At 42.7% G+C, this 17,492-nt stretch overlaps 1 protein-coding gene across 1 annotated transcript in view; it reads left to right on the top strand.

The window, feature by feature from the left end:
- Nucleotides 1–16,239, top strand: part of F13A1 (coagulation factor XIII A chain) — a 60,452-nt gene extending 44,213 nt beyond the window's left edge. The window contains exons 9-15 of the mRNA XM_076330492.1: nt 441–544; nt 1,353–1,441; nt 2,368–2,521; nt 3,097–3,384; nt 7,439–7,599; nt 10,631–10,767; nt 13,987–16,239. Coding sequence (XP_076186607.1) covers nt 441–544; nt 1,353–1,441; nt 2,368–2,521; nt 3,097–3,384; nt 7,439–7,599; nt 10,631–10,767; nt 13,987–14,131 — 1,078 coding nt within the window. The 3' untranslated portion in view covers nt 14,132–16,239. The remainder of the gene's footprint in view (nt 1–440; nt 545–1,352; nt 1,442–2,367; nt 2,522–3,096; nt 3,385–7,438; nt 7,600–10,630; nt 10,768–13,986) is intronic.
- The last annotated feature ends 1,253 nt before the right edge of the window (nt 16,240–17,492 follow it).

Genomic DNA, 17,492 nt, shown 5'->3' with positions numbered 1-17,492 from the left:
TCAGTCTTCATAGTTATAAAGCAGACCATGCTTCAATGGCTTGAAGAAGATTCAAAGCTTGCTTTAGCAGGCACACTGAAGTGGAGGTGTCTGGCTGGAAAGGGATTGTAGTTTATGTAGTTCTTCATATACCCCAACAATCTCCAAACACTGGAAAGTTTTCTGAGACATTTGCATTCAGAACACATTAGAAGAATCAAAAAGCTTCTTCAACTTGCAGTCAAGAAACTACAATGAAGGATTGTGGCCTTCAGGTTTTAACAGATAGGTACCAAACTTATAGACCTAAAAATCTATTCTCTAAAAAGAGCAAACTTTTTCACCCCTAAATTGACAAATGTTGTTATTGAAGCAATGGCAGGACATAAATACACAGGTTTGTTTTGGTCTGTATGCTTCTTTCCAAGAATTTAATATTCTGGTCTCATCTCTTGTCTAAGGAACTATCATTGCTGGAATGAAGCTTGGATGACCAGACCTGATCTTCCTGTTGGTTTTGGAGGATGGCAGGCTGTTGATGGGACACCCCAAGAAACCAGTGATGGTAATATTTCTTGAAGTCCTCCTTAGCTCTCTTTCTAGCGCTTGGGTTCTTTATAGCAAACAATGAGCTGACGATAGCTGAGCCAGTGGCACCATATGGCCAGTGACAACTTCTTGCACCAGATAACCACACTCACCTGTGCTCAGGGCCTTCTCCTGATTTGTTTTAAGCTCTAAAATAAATCTGTCCTTTTTATAACACTGCTCATGATGCACATGCACAAAATCCTGCATGAGAAAGGCCCTGCTTGGTACAGAAGAGATGTAGCCCTGTTGCCAAAAGATGGCTTCTAAAATTTTAGGTAACCTATACAGGAGCCTGATCAAATTAATTCTCCTTCATTTTATGTCTGCAGCCCTTACTAAACTTCCTGAGCAGGCAGTAGGCAGGAGAGAAAAAGTGAAAAGCCACTGCTATTTCTTTCCAGTCCCTAATTTTCCAGTTCTTAAAACACATTCTTAGCAAATTTGCAGTGAGATCTTTCTCAGTCTGTGGTATAACTGAGCCCTCCCAAAATTATCTGCTTTAACCAAAACCAGCTGTAACTGCGTTTCAAGCACTTGAGACTTACAGTGGACTATACGGTGCCATTAAGGTACCGAACCGTTAGGTTGTTTCAGACTTGAGTCTGTGTTGTTTAGAGAGCTGGTAACAGAAATTAAGCTTTTCACTTCTTGGTCAGGAGTTCCTGTAAACTATTAAAAGAGTTCACCAAACCCCAATAATTCTTTTTCTTTGAGAAAATAGAACATTTTCACATGTTTTTTAATTAATTTATTTTCTCATTTTATCTCTCTTCTCCCCATAGGTATGTACAGGTGTGGCCCAGCCTCAGTTCAAGCCATTAAACATGGTCATGTTTGCTTCCAATTTGACGCTCCTTTTGTCTACGCTGAGGTACATACCTGAAAATTTTTAGTGCATTGTGTGGTATCGGTGGGACTATAGGTGAGACAGAAGATAAGGCTCCACTACAATTTGTGGATTGAGAAGTTACTCCACGTATACTCCACGTCAAAGAAAAATCTCATAATTATGTTTTGACATGCAGGCCTGTAGGTGTGATATGGCTCTAATGAATGACAGAGATTTCTCTGATCTCCGCTCACCAATGTAATAAGCAGTAAAAGCTACTCTGGCTCCGATGAAACTTCAGGCTGTGGTCATTTATCCTTCCCAGATTTCAGCTATGCTGGCAAATGAGTCACTAGCTCTAGCTGCTCATCTTCATCCCTTGTTAGCTGTTACCTGCTTCTCAGGCTTGCCAGCAAAGCTGCTTATGTTAAGGCTCCCTTGCTTATTTCAGTCAAAACGGACGCAGTGATTTTAAAGAGGTCTTTGCTCACCATGTTCATTTTGGCTGCAGTGGTCAAGGAGAGCTCACATCGGTGATTTGACTGGCAAATCTGAGAGGGCAATATCTCCATGAGGAGTGCGAGGGCCTGGTCTGGAGTTTTAACCTCTCGCACCACCAGAGCTGGTGTGCCCAGAATTGCAGCAGCTGTAGAGCAATTCTCTCTCTAATTGAATTGTCTATAGCTCTATGGTCTAAAGCTTTTTGGTGCAAGGAATGTGTAATCACGCTCCCCAAGTCTGAACAGTATCTCTGTAGCTTACTCAAGTTTACACTGTCTGTTGTTCTGGAGCTGCGAGTATTAAAATTAATCTAGTCATTATCGTAGCATATGACTAATTTTAAACATGGGACTCCAATGCGAGTGGGACTTCAAGTCAACGTGTCATTGTTTTGAGGGGAGATAGGCTGGCTTCTTTTCCTCTCTCTACTTCCATGTGTCTCAGTCCTTTTTCATTTAATTTTATAGGTGAATAGTGATATTGTTTACTTGAGGAGGGAGAAAAATGGAACCCAAGTGATAGAAAAAATTGACACAACCCATGTTGGGCAGTTGATTGTGACCAAGGAAGTCGGGGGTGATGGAATGATGGAGATTACTGAAGAGTACAAGTTCCAAGAAGGTAACCTGAAATGGGGTGGGACCGTACCGATGTAGATTTACCTCAGTCAGATCTTGGATGGTGGATTTACAGACCTCTGGCACTGAAGGACCTGCATGAAAAGCTGCCAAGGTGCCCTCTGGAACTCTTTATTTGTAACTCCATCCCAGAAACACTGCAGATGACTTAATAACAGCACAGACTTTGCTACTCAGAAATGCTTTGGACTGAGTAAGCTGTAGTGAAAACAAAGGGTGGTCATGGAGTAACTCAAAGCATTCAAAACAATTCAAAGCTTTCTGTGCAGCTGTTTAGACATTTCTTACTCAGGCCAGATGTTTGCACAGAGTAAATCAGTGTTGCTCCATTAATATCAATTAAGCTAGGTCAATTTATCTGATATGGCTTGAATCTTTAAGACCAGTTTACTTGGAAGTTGTGAAGCTGTAATAATAACTTCACCACAGGAAGGTTCACTGCCCTCATCCATTCATTTCAGCTACCACAAACTATGGAAGATGCACCCTTGTGATCGGTGAGTGGGCTAATGCAGTACCCCTGTTTCTCTTCTAAATTTGATTTTCATTCATTTCTAGGCTCAGAGGAGGAGAGACTGGCTCTTGAGACTGCTGTGATGTACGGTGTTAAAAAGCAAACTACGCAAGATACCATGTATCAGCCACAGACGGATGTTGACATGGACTTCCAAGTGCAAAAAGCAGTCCTTGGCAGTGACTTTAAAGTCACTATAACTTTCAGGAACAAAAGTCACAACTACTACACTGCTACGACATACCTTTCAGGCAACATAGTGTTTTATACAGGAGTCACAAAAAATGAATTCAAGAAACACTCTTTCAGTGCAAAACTGGAACCCTCTTCATGTAAGACTTGCATAGTTGTTTTCAAACCTGCTAGCTTTTTTTCTCTGTGTCATTAACTGTCACCAGTGTCTCTACCCATGGGTACAACCAATTCTAGTAGCTAGGGGAAGGGTACTGTATTGGGTATCAGGAGGCTCCACTCCCAACTCTGGCCCTGCCACCAGTGTTGTTTAGAGCTGAGGCTGTTTTCTTCAGGCTGTTGCTCCCTGCATAATGCTCTCTTACACCAAGCTGCATGTCTGGGAATTGTTAATTTTTCTTACTTAGTACAAAAGAAAGCAAAGGAGTGCAGGTATTAAGCTGCAAGGTATCATTTTTCATACCTTTAGTCTCCTAGCAGTATCTCAGCAAGTGAGGGAAAGTTCTGGTCCCCAGGGTGTCGTTTACAGGGACAAAAAGGTGAGTATCTTGTCTTACCTGAAAGAAGCTGACAAGCTCTGAGTGGGTCCAAGTGCACATCTGGCTTTAGAGGACTGGGTGGTTCAGGATTTTATATTTACAGTGATCTAAAAAGTTGATCTGTAACTAGAATGTGCCGCTATGGAGCAGGGGCATTTGTCAGCTGGGCAGGCACCCCAAAGGTGAGTTATCTTAACAGTGTTTGCTTTTCCTAGTGCCCTCTGGAATGCGGTAGAGAGATCCTGCCTCCCTCATGAGAAGAGCAGTTCCTGGCAGCCTAGCTCATCCACCTGAAGGCAGGATTTTGCACTGCTCAAAGCAGGGAAAAGGGATGTTCCTCTTTTTTATTTTGGACATAGCCAATTTATTTCCTGTCAGCCATGGCAGCCCCATTCGGAAAACAGTCAGCGAGTGTTGAGGACCTGTTGTACTCCAAAGCACTATGGAGCAGGCTGGTTGTAGATCCCTGGCTTCTCCAGCAAGAAGTGACTGCCAATCACTTGTTCTTCTGACAGGCCTGTGCTCTTGGGTCAGTGCCTCCAGCTCAGCAAAAGTGATGAGAACGTGCTCTTACGGAGGCTAAGTCAGAGGGTCCTCTACTTGAGTTCCCTGCTGAGAAAGTCAGGAGCAATGATTTTGCCTTCTTGACGCTGCTACTGGGCAAAAGCAATCTCTGCTGAGTGCAGCAGGAGTGGCAGGACTTTGGGAGGCCAAAGAATGGGCCTCCTGATCTGGGTCTGGTGCTGGATCACAGCAACCCTAGCTGACCTCTGAGCTTTCTCATCTATCTTGTCTATCTCATCCCAGCTCAGGAGACACTGTGAGCCCTCTCTCCTCAAAGAGGACGGGTTTTGTCTTAGTGAGAAGCGTCTGTGGAATCATGGTTCCTGCTGTGCCGTGAAAAAAAATCCTCCTCTTAGACCATCATCTAAAACTGCACATTTTGATTTGGGGCTGATTAATCTCCATAAAGTAGGAGTCCACTTAGATGGATCTACAGGTGAAGGTTAATAAAAATTCTATCTCCGGTCTATAACAAAGCCCTGACAGCTGCTTGCTGGTTCTTTCTAACCCCCTGACTCATTTGCAAGGGGTCTGGAAATTGGCTGACTCTGGGTTGCATTGGGTTGTTCCAACACAGTCTATCAAAACACAGTGTGGGGTTTTATATTGGCTTGCATCAGTTACTAAATATTTGATCTGAAATACTGCAAAAATTTTTGGAGACTTGGCTAGGTACAGTAAAAAAATCAATTTCAACTGCTCAGTATAAATTCTGTGCCACTTCTTTGACAGGGGAAATTTCAGTCTTATGTCTTGCTCTTGCATCAAAGGTCTGTGTAAGGTATTATTACCTGAAACACAGCTTCTGCAGTGCTTTGAGGCTCATCTACCTCCTCTGTGCAAGAAATGAAATGAACAGATGATGTATAAGCATCACCGAAGCTCATAATTCTTTTTTTCTAAGTTAAGTAAATGGTTTGTAAAAAGCTTCTTGAAACTGTGCTGGAAACTCTGAATTGACCTATGGCAAGTGAACACAGACTAGAGATAGGCACGAGAGAGAACAGAACATGAATTTTTTTGCATGTGTACCAAAAGTATGTCCCCATCACTGTCTCTGTGATGAGACATGTTTTAAGGTATTACCACCTTTCAAGGTGGAAATTAGCTTATAGCTGAGCTACAGTCATTGACTTGTGGAGCACATTGTCCCACAACAGGACAAAAAAAACCTGACCAGTTATGCCATCTATGAAGGTGATACATAAAACTTGAACATGAATTCTTTTGGCTTTGCCTTGGAAAGGAGTACGCATACAATCGGGAACGGTGTATGAAGGGAGGCAGCGTGATGATTTGTAACTGTGTGAGAATGCTCTGTCAGGGGTGTGATGGTAGGATACCTTCCAAGGCACTCAGGCAGAATTTGTAGGCTTCGTTCATGGCAAGAAGTGTGTATATATATATCTGGAGGTAACAAAAAATTACAATATAACAAAGATGTGTCACAAGCATCTTTCAAGCTCATGCTACTGAAAGAATGACGCAAACTAAATTTTCAAACAGAAAGCGAATGCATGATTTTCAGAATAATGATTAAAGGAATTGTGTGGGTTGAAAACATCTTTGAGGATTTGAATAGCTTAAACCTTCCAGTGTCTTCAAAGGTGCTCTCACATCTACTCGGTTATATTTAGTTTTCTATTTTCTTTTAAAAGGCTGTAAGGCAGCTCGGTGTTGTGTCTCCCTTGGCTTTCCCAGGTGCAGTAAGTGGTACTGGCAACTTACCAGCACAGCCAGTGCTAAGGAAATGGAAGTCTATTATTCTTTATTTTCCTGTGGTGATTAAATTTAAACAGAAAAGTTCATCTTTCCTTCCACTGTAAAGTAAATTTCTCTTCAATTGGAACTAATTTATTTATTTATTTACTAACTTATTTTACACAGATGAGAAATACCTTGCCTGATTTATAATTTACAGTTTGGGGCATTATGGGAAATTCTTTTACAAGAGATGCAGAGTGAGAGGGAGGGAGGGAGGGGGAGCACATCAAGTAAATTTAAGGCTGGCCTGGTAAATCCAGGTCAGGTGGTCACCAAGGGAATAGCTTTGAAACCAAATCAAGGAACTGGTTTTGATGTGGGCAGATCAAAAGAGTGATAAGGGGTGAATGTCATTTACCTAACTGAGTTCAGTTATCTCAATGTGTACAGTGTGTGTCACAGGTACAATACAAATAATGGATAACAGTAATAACCATAGTTAACAGATGGGAGATCTTGATATGTTTACTAGGGTTATAATGAATGTTTATAGAAGCAAGAGCTCCAGATCTATATATTCTGCCCGGTCACTTAGTTAGCAGGTTTGCTTCTCTGCATCACATTCTCACACCATTGTTGGCCTGGGAATTGCAGTTCAATATGGTTAAAATTAACGATTCCCTGCATCTCAACCATCTAGCTTAGGGGGACTTGTTCCTTCCAATAATTATTGTCAGGGAGCATGTGAAAGCTCTCTGGAGGGCATGCTGGTGACAGGAGGACCTTCTTGCTAAATTTTGCAGGCAAGTCCAGTGTAGGACAAAGGCAGATATCCAGACATGTCCTGGAGAGCAGGTGGTCTCCCAGGTAGCCTGCATGGACTCACAACCCCCAGTGGCTGCTCTGGTGACATCCCTGGTGGCATCCCTCTGCCAGGAAGAGGGGCAGAGAAAGCACAGGAATAAAGTGAAAGAGCAAATGTTTACAGGGGTGACACTCAAAAGGTTTGGACCTTTTGGTCCAAAAGCATAGCTTTGGACCTGGCTATTTATTGCTAGTCTTGCTTCTCGCTTATTTTGTGGTAATGCCTAGAAACCTTCAACAGTGACCTGGGCCCGTGCTGACGGGCACTGGGCAGAGGCTGTGCACAAACCCAGCCCTTGCCCCAGGGAGCTCACAGCCTAAATGGAAAGAGGGCAAGATAAGAGGGGGAATGGTGAGGTAAAGAAATGAAGATAGTTTGGGCAAAAAAATGAAAGTCGTTCTTTGGTGGTGGGCCACCTTTTTTTCCAAGGCACGCATGTAACTGGCACTGGCCATGATGGGAGGAGCAATTAGCTATTAGATTGCTTCAGATACCTTTTTTCTTTCCTGCTTCTCCCCTCAGCTAGCGCTTTCGATGTTGTGATCAAATCAAGCGAGTACCTGAGTGACCTGCTGGACCAAGCCTCCTTTCATTTCTTTGTGACGGCGCGGATCAATGAAACAGGGAAGACTCTGGCCACACAGAAGGCAACAGTCCTGGAAATTCCCACCCTGAAGATCAAGGTAGCTCAGGGCTGGGGTGGAGGGGAGCAACCACCATGCTGCACATGGGCTGTTCTCTACAAGGCTGTCACATTGACTTCTGGGATGTGTGTGTGTGTGTGCGTGCGCACACATTAGACCTTCAGTCTAATATGGACCTTATAGAGCAGCAGCTGCCTGGAGTGTACGAGGGTGTATAGGTATGTTATATATTGTACTGAGTATCCCTACATTGAAGTCTGAAGCTGACAGCATCACTGGTAGTAGAGAGCCGTAGTGATCTCAGTGGAGGAAGGAGGGGAAAAGATCTGAGAAAGCTGGAGAAACTCAAAGGGTAAGAGAGATTACTCACTCAAGTCACTCAAGTCTTTACTTCAGAAGCCTATTGTATTTAAAGCAACACAGTACAGAGGCCTCTGGCTGAAGAATGAAGGACGCTGCTATTGAGGTGAATTCGCTTGGAAAGCTTCTGCAGTTGTTGTGGAAAGTTCCTCCAAACTTGGATGGGCAGCATCTATTGAGGACGATGCTTTCAGGATTTCAGTGTTTTGCTGCCACTGTGTGAATGTACTGTCAGTGGAGTTTCCTGAAAGTTCAAGCATTTTTGCAGACGGTGGCATGGTACCTATGAAAATGCAGAAGTGTAATGTTCGTGATAGGACAAGGACCCTATGTCATATGGCAAAGGCAGGGCTGAGATTTAGAGTTCTCAATTCATAACTGGGCATCCAAATAAATTGCCTTATTTTCAAAAGCGCTGAGCCTTCATCTGCTTTGAATGATGTCATTTGGATCTGCTTTTCTTCCTAATACTAAAAAAACCCCAAAACAGAACACCTGTTGAGGAAGCTTTACATAAACATGAATGCAGCTCCCTAAAGTTCAGGACTTTGAAAGAAATCTAAGTTTATAGACCTTTTCCTCCTTGTACATCTATTTGAACCAATGTTCATGTTTCCATATAATAATATATGTAGCAATCTGAAACAGCAGTCTTCTGCAGAGAAAGCTTTTTAAAAAATGTAGATCAAAACTACAGTGAAGTTTGCAAAATATTTCATGGTCTACAGAAATGTCACTATGATCTGATCAGATTATTGGTATTTTCAAATAAAAGTTTTTTGGTTTACTGAGCATTCTAGAGAGGAGGTAAACAAGACAGATAAAATCTACTTCAAATACCTGTCTTCAATAATCAAATTTTGAAAGTAGAGAGTTCTTTCAATTCAATACTTAAACAGAACATCTTATACAGGATCCCAAATTTCAGCTTCAAAATAGTTTATCCTCCCTGCTGTTATGAAGAAAGGATGTTTAGTATATAAGAGAGGTTGTTGTCCAATAACCATGCCTTCTAGTAAAACTGAGTTTGTCTCTTCTCTGCTTCTTTGTGATGCGTAAAAATAAGCTGAAATTTTAATAGCTGGATTTTTTTAAGAGAGTGTGTGTGTATGTGTGCATGTGCATATAACGATGTATTTATATAGGAAACTTTGCTTTATTGTTTTTTTAAGAAATCCGAAGAATCTTATCTCCCTAGATTTCTTGTCAGATTTCTTCATTGAATTTGACTGGCAGACTGGAGTTCTTAATGTGAGAGTAAGGGAGAAGAATGAAAAAACTTATTTCCCCTCACGTCTTCAGATACACCTTTGATCTTTCTCTGTTGGTCTAAGGAGATTGTCAGAGTTAACAGTGTAGGAAATTACACCTTATTCTAAATCAGCTTGAGACCAGGTTACAAAAATAAGCTCGGCAAATACAGATCATGGTCTCAGTTTTATGTGTGGGAGTTCAGCATGATTTTGAATCCTCCCATGTAACAGTGATCTTAAATGGGCAATTAAAATAAGGAGGACATAAGACCTCTAATTGGGCTAGGACTTCTGAAAATGTCACTGATGTCTTTTTGCAAATTCAGGTGGCCAAATACTGTCGAGAGCTTACCTGTGAGTATCTCATTCTTTACTCCAGTCAATATATCGGTATTGGGTGCAGAGTGATCCCTTAGACCAGTCGTTCCAGCTTTTTGCAACTGTCATACTCCTTAAAAATTTGCAGTAGGACTGCATACCCCAGCGTAGCACTTTAAATTTATCAACAAGATACTTGTTTTTCTTAGTTACCTTTCTCAAGGCCCTTTAAAGTAGTCCATGGACCAGCTGGGATCTGCCAGCCATAAGTTGAAAAGCCTTGCCTGAGCCTTTTATATTCTGAGAGAAGTGTTGTGTTTCTAGAGGAAAGAAACCAACATCCCCATGCATGTAGTCTCTGTTTAAAAACACGTTCATTTGGAGGTGTTTTCCAGGCAGCTGTACTACCAGCACTGATCTGAAGGGACAGACAGATCCCTTCAGCTGTGTACTGTAATACACGTGGAGGTCAACGAGATCGCTGCTCATTAGTCTCGCAGTTTAATATTTTCCAGTGCAAAATGTATTGATTTTTTGCTATGTAAGGGTTTTGGAGGACAACTGGCTCTCAGGTCTATGTAGAGCGCATTCGCAGGGCTAGAAACCCTTCAGAGCACAAGAGGTGGTTGCAAGGCAGGGGAAGATGGGCACAACAATTTTAGGGGGTGCAAGCAATGTGACAAGGTGTTTCTAATTTAAGGTAATAAGACCTGCCCTTCTCTTCTAGAGCTTACGTCCTGAGCAGGCCATGCACTTCAGTGCTGGTGGGGAGCCTGGGGAGGGGGACAGAATCTGGGAGAGAGGCCCCCTCAGCTGGACTTGCCCTTAGTTGGACACTCAGCTCCAGGACTGTGTATACAGATTTCTGTTTTTTCTATGGAAATGAGGGCGTGCCTCTTGACCTGCCATGTGGTTTGACGGAAAGTTGCAATGGGTAGAAAAATCTGCAGTGGTACCCATGGGCCCATCCAACAATTTTCTTCTGACCAGGCTTTCTCTGCCTCATGCTGTTTTGCTGTGTGCTCCATTCCCCCTCCTCTCCTTCTTTGCAAGTACTGTGTATTTAACCCTACAGATTTCACCATGGAGCATTTTATTATTATCGGTTTGTGGAGCATTGTCCTTTCCTTGTCTTGCAGACCCAAGGTGAGACGGTAGCTGGTAAAGAAATGTCTGTGACTGTGAAATTCACCAATCCTCTGAAAAAAACCCTGGACAATGTCACGCTCCGCCTCGAGGGACCCGGTGTGCTGAGAACAATGAAAAAGGAGTTCAGGTAGGGAAGAAAGCACAACTAGCTGGGAGTTCATCCCCTGCTTGCTCACAGGAGGAAGCTTGCAAGAGACACTTAACTAATGCTGCGCTGAGTAATTCAATTCAGACACACTCTCCTTACTTTAAAATTCAATACACAGGGGAGCTATAGGTCTCAATAGTCAGAAGAAGTCAGGCTGTCCAGAGAGACTGTGCAGAGAGACTGTGAGAGCATTTCATCCGTTCAATACCAGTGTTGGAGGAAGGGGTAGTGGTTGTGGGTAGTTGCTAATGCAGCCTGATTTTACTTTTTCACTGTATTACATTATTTTTAGCGCTTGACAATAGCACCTACGAGCCGCTATCACAGAAAGAAAGACAGATTTATCCTACACATGAAGTGTTTACTGCCATTCGCTCAGCATGTGCAAATCAAGTCCTGTGCTGTTTTTCAAAAAGGGCTTTTCTCCATTCATGTTAATCATGATTATACAAGACATTCAGGTACCTCAGATGATCTTTGCAAGCTTATGTCAAGACATGAAATGTGTGTTGGATGCAGCAGAGCCTGCTGGGATGGCTACAGTGGGTGTGCGAGCACACAGCTCCCCCTGGTAGCACCACTGCAGAGGGCTGCCCCGGCACAGAGGTGTGTTCCTAACACAGGGTGCTCCCAAGTTTGAGGAAAAGGAAAGCCACCTTCATCATACTCAGAGTTGCACCTCATGCCAACACAGTGGTACCCGTATGCTAAGCAAGTTGTTTCCTAAACCCTCTTTCCATTTGAGTTCAGTGTTATAAGCTCAGCATTAGCCAGTTCCAGGATATATATCTGGGATCCTTGGAAAATTTTGCAGCCATTGCTTAGTCTTGGGCAGCCAAAGCAATGTTATGTATCATTACCTGAGCTGATGGTCCCCAGGTGTGTGCAAAAGCAGTTTGAAAAATTGCCTGTGCTTCAGCAGCTGCATAAATTGTCAGCATTATCTGCAGCCAGGAGGTCTGAGCCTGATTGCATCTGGGCCGGGGATAAAAAGATCAAAACCAGTCTCCAGAGTGGAGCTGGATAGAAAAATGACTGTGAAAGGGCATCATACTGTGCTTGCTTTGTGCATGTGGTATGTCACAGACGCTGTGGAACATGACTCAGCATGGTCCACAGGAGTTACACAAGTTGCAGTAATAGCCCTCGTTGCTGTCCAGCCGTGCCAGCGTCCCCTGTTGTTCTGCATCCATCTCGATCCAAAAGCTGCCGTGGGCTGCTCTCACCTTCAAGGATGAAGAAGTTGTCAGGTGCATCAAAGGCACAGAAGTTAGGGAGAAAAATGACTCACGGAACAGACGTCATTTTCCGTCAAGTCACCATGTTTTCCCCTTTTCAGTAGTGCTCTTGGCATCATTTAAAATGGAAATGGATCAGCTTAGTCATTTTAAGATTTAACTTCTCTGAGATGAATGAGGGCTGCAGGTTATACACACAGAGGACAGAGCAGGGGGCAGTTGTAGTTTATTTAAATAATAATCACATTTTCCTCCATGCATTCAGAGTGATAAATGGTTCTGGTGCAGTGATGGCTCAGCATATTACGTAGAACCATTTATCACTGAATTTTTTCCCAGGAAAAATCAGATTAGGGTTGCTTTACTCCATTTGCAAAGAGAATTAAACCTATTCTAGGCTTTCCCCACCCTTCCACTGCTTCCCTGTCCATCAGGGACTGTCACATATGGGATGTGGCTTTTGCAATTCTTTGTGGGGATGAGACTTTTGACCTCCCTGTATTTTTAAGCTAGCTTTTCTGTATCACTTGGGTGACTCCACAAAACAGGTATGTGTGATCCAGCTGATACAACATTATTCTGGGAATGATGTTGCTTGGGGGCTTCAGTCTTGACCATTCATAAAGACACGAGAGAGAGAGAGAGATTTAGCTATTAGCCTCAGACAGATGAGGAGCATGACTTATGGAAAAGCCTTTGGCAGCATCAGTTCCTACGTGGGGCATAGTCTTTGCATGACAAATGAGAATTAACCAGGCAGTGATGGATAGTGTTAAAAGGATTTCAGCCAAGCATGCATTCACACTAGCAGGTAAGTCACTTCAGGTGTTTCTACGTGTCAAAGCTCATTTAGAGCTAATTAAGGTTTCTTGTCTTGTGGCAGCTTGTGCTAAGCCTGGGCAGTCATTTCTGTCCTGACCCTGGCATAGGATATGGCATCTGAGAGCCAAATTCTACCAGATGAAAATTTGAAATAGTGACTAAAGTTTAGGCTTACTTTACTCTCACTTTATTCAGTTGCTTGCAGAATACCATAGACGTGAGATGAGAACACTGGCTAAATTGATAATCCTCTTACTTAATGGTGAGGAAAAGAACATTCATTTTTACAAACAGCTCCCCACTACGCTACCTTCTCCATTGGTTCCTTTGGAGCAGCTGTATCCTGACATCCCCCAAACATAATCAATCAAACAATATCAGCCTTCAAAATCTGCACACAGAGTGTAGTGAAAGCACTGAGAAAACACAGAAACCTAATACTCAAGGCTCTCCATGCACCTTAATTGTAGCAAAAATTGAAAATCAAGAGCAGCAGAGAATAGAGTTGCTTTATAGTATGAGTTATCAAGAGTCATACATAATGTAAAAGAGTAACTGCTAACTCCCAAGAACACTTTGACTTATTTGTATGGACATGAAGAAGTCATCTGAAGTGGCCAGTGAGGAGATTTGTTGATGTTACGACCATGGCAGGGTGGCTCAGGGTAGGAGCTGGCCGAGGGTCTCAGCATCTCCTCAGCACTGCATCAGGTTTGCATGGGAATGCCCTGGACACTCCATAACAAAGACTTATTTAACCATTTAAGGAATCACCAACAGGCTATAGACTATAATAAACAGGTAAAATGGAATTATAAAGTAGAAAAAATATGTTAGCTATAAAAAAGATCATTCTGAAAGTGATTGTGAGAGGAAGTGACAGGAGGCAGAAGAAAATGGATTCATTTTGGAAATTTAAAATTAGCCTGGAGGAAAAGCTAGAAAAGGTTTTGTCAGAGTCAGTTCTGAGAGGAATAGAAGATGGAGGGAATAATTTATAGCACACTTATGAGATTGAGTGAAACATAAAAAATTTGAGATGTGTTGTACTGTCCATCTTCAGTTTCTCCAGTTGTGGGTCAGGTTGAGAGCATTGGCTGACTGATCACAATATTGTTACTTTCCTTTTTCCCTACAGGCAAATCCCAATGAACTCTACCTTGATCTGGGAAGTAAAATGCATCCCAGAACGACCAGGGTTACGAAAGCTGATTGCAAGCCTGAATTGTGATGCTTTGAGGCATGTGTATGGTGAGCTGAACGTCCAGATTCAGAAACCATGAACCAACATGCTGCCTTCATCTCTCATTTAGCTATATTTCAAAATATCACGTTGGGGGAGTGGAGGAGGAAAAAGTCGAAATCTGTTTATTGTTATTTTGGTCATCTTTGTGCTGAACAACATTTGATAAGGAAAACTAAGTGGTAAGACTGGGGAGAGCATGAAAAAACACCTGGATAAAGAATGACTTAAAATTAGATACATGTAATCAAAGGCAATTCTAGGCCATATTATTACTATAGTTCACTTGTATTTAAGGTCTTTTGCATTAGTGCTGCAGGGGAATCTGAAAAGCTCCATTCACCAAAGAAGTCTGAACTTTAGTTTTAATTAAGGCCTGATATTTCACAGAAAAGGAAAAAAAAAAGAACCCAGTGTTATAAATTCTCAGACTGAATTACACAACCTTATGGTAGATTATTCAGGCTGCAATAAAAACAGGTATTTCTAGCTAAAGGGACTGCTTTATCTTACAATGTTATAATTTTCCAGTTCATGGAGAGCTCGCTTTGCTGGGAGCATCTCTCAGGATGTGTTATCTCCAGAATGTTCCCCGCTCCTTGTTTCCTCTTGCTGCTTCCCTATGTTTTTTCTCGTACTCTTTCCTGTGTGCAGGCACCCACACATACTCATTCCTGTATTTCATGCCCTCATCCCACCCCATATGCTGTTGATACACTGTTCCCATCCTTTGCTTGATGAAATTCCAGAGTTTTTTATGCTCCTGCTCAGAGTTCATCACACCAAACTTGCATTTCCTGGTCACATCTCCTGTGTATGATGTGTTCTCTCTTCCTCCTTTTCTGCCTTTTCTTCTCTCCTGAACCCACCCTGTAGCCCCATTTCCCACCCATGTGTGTGTCAGTGGCGTTCGCTGCCCCAGAGCACTCCAGGATCTGCCAGCTGGTAAATGGGGTGAAGGAGAGAGTAGTGGAGGGGGCAGCCTGAGGGTCTTCTCCTGCCAGCCCCACAAGCCTAGCAAATATCCTGCACTGGAGCTGCCACCTGGGGATCAGTTTAGATTAAACCATGCCTGAAAGTTCCCGGGAATCACAGCTACTGCAGAATGAAGTCCTGTTACACGAGAAACCCCAGGAATATACAGGGACGGAAGCTCAGCTGGAAAAGGAATAAAGATGTATCCTGAGAGTCAGAAACTCCACAAGCTGGGTCTGCTTCCTGCCTTTCTCGCAGTATATTCCTCTGTGAGGTGCAATGGGGCCTCCCAAGGCATCGCTCCTCCCTTGAGGACCTTCTGGCTGCTCTGAATCTGTGGTTTCCATTAGTCTTCCATGCAGGGTACTGCTCCATCCTAAGCCATGTACCCCATTGTGCTAGGGCAGCAGGGGTGGGTGTGTGTGTATTCATTTCTCATCTCCCCTGAAATCCTTCTTGGGATCTTTTTCCACGAGGCAAAGACGCATGTGCCACAAGCTGTGGCAACTCCTCTCCCCTGGCCGCAGTGTGTAAGAGCATGTCCTGTATAAACAGCACAGGTGAGCTAACTGAGCTTCCAAAGAAGTTAAAAGGAGCCTCATGCTCATTAAACACTGGGGCTTTATTGTACTGTGTATGGCCGTGTCATTTTGTGGTCTCATTAGTGACAAAGCAAGGGACATCACTTGCCTTCTGCTCCTCTTCTTGCCACACACTGCCTCCTGCAAAACCTGTGACCAGCTGTTAAAAACAAGCAAGTCCTGGGGGGGGGAGAAATGCAGGCTACTCTTTTGCTAAATTATGTGGAACAAAGCAAAGGTTCATACCACGTCATACGCTCAATGAATATCCCTGGATCCAGGAACACCAGACTTTTGGGGGCTTTCATTTCAGGCATGGGCACCCACTCATTTTGTACAGCTTATGTGACCACATTAGAAACTCTGCAACATCAAAGTCTTCCATATAAGTCCTCTGGGGTACAAGGGACTGAACAGTGTGTTGCAAACACAAGGTGACAATCTCTGTTAAGTAATTAAGCAGTCCTACCAGAGTCCACATCTTCTAATAAAATTATCCATTTTTTGCTCTTGCATATAAACCTGCTTTCCATTCCAGACTTTTTATAACTGCAGTATAATAAGAATTTAAAATAAAGCATGTCTGATTGCACTTGTGTCTTGTGTTCTATATTTTGATCTACTTCTACATAGTAGCACTATAGACACCACTTGCTGCATCTTAAAAGTTAAAAAATTTCCTTCTGAGCCATGTTAATAAAGGTGCCTTTTTTTGGTGCTGAGGAGAAAGCTCTATCTTTATTTAAACGAACAAAAAAAAAAAAATTACAGGCTCAGTTTAACTATTTGCCTTTGTTTTTCCTTCTGTTTTAACAACTGACTACCTAATGCACTGGAGAAGGTGACAATTTCCAGAGCACATCACAGTGCCAGCAAAGAGAATCCTCAGATTCCCCTGGAAATTGCTTTCACGTGTCACGGTCCATTAAGTGGCCAGTATGCTCCTAATGAAACCTTACCTACATCCCACTTCTAAAGTGTGCTTCTCAGCTAAATATTCCAAGGCATTTTACTAACAGTCGTTAAGCTGAATGACGTTCACCACGAGACAGGAAGTATTTTTATTGACAGTTTATAGAGGGGTATATTGAAGCAAAGAGAAGTTCAGTGATGACTGTGAAGGACGCCTGGGAATAGAGGCCAAGGATGTCAACAGCCCTTGGCATTACCAGCCAGGTCGCTCTGTACAGAGCTGCTCACAAAAAACTAAGGACAAAACAAGGATGGCCTCTAGGATTTCAGCCACTCATCACCCTGTGGATGGGCTGTCACATGAATCATGGGTAAAATCTGACTGAAGATGCAGTGAGTGCTGTGATGGCACCGTATGTATGCATAGGAAATAATCAATCAATAATAAGATCAGATTGGCAACCCCAGATCTGGAGGATCTTTGAACCTGAAAAGAGTTGGAGGATCTCTTTTGAGTGGGGTGAACTTGTGTCCTCAACACAAACATCACATCTCGGAGGTGGACCGGGCAGGAAAAAGTCCAAAATCAAACCCCTGCCTCCACAGATCCCACACTCCAGCAGCTCAGAGAAGCCAAGTACAAACACAAGTCTGCACACTCCTGAAAGCACACCTCATTTGTTATCAACTTGTTACATCCAAGCTATGGAGCAGGTTGCTTCAATTGCCATCAATTTGTCACATTCAAACTCTTGTTATGAGCAAAAGGAAACACACCTTACCTGCGGATCTAGGAAGAATATATTGCTAGTCTTGTTAAAAATAGTCTAATCAAAGAATTATTGTTAGCTGAGATAATTAGGTGATGGAATTATATTTTTGTATTTTTATTACAATGATACTAACCGTTATAGTCCAGATTATATCAAGTAA

This window comes from Aptenodytes patagonicus, chromosome 2 (genome assembly GCF_965638725.1).
Source record: "Aptenodytes patagonicus chromosome 2, bAptPat1.pri.cur, whole genome shotgun sequence".
Classification (NCBI taxonomy): Eukaryota; Metazoa; Chordata; class Aves; order Sphenisciformes; family Spheniscidae; genus Aptenodytes; species Aptenodytes patagonicus.
Note: the sequence above shows the minus strand (reverse complement) of the source record. Positions and strands in the feature narration are given on the sequence as shown.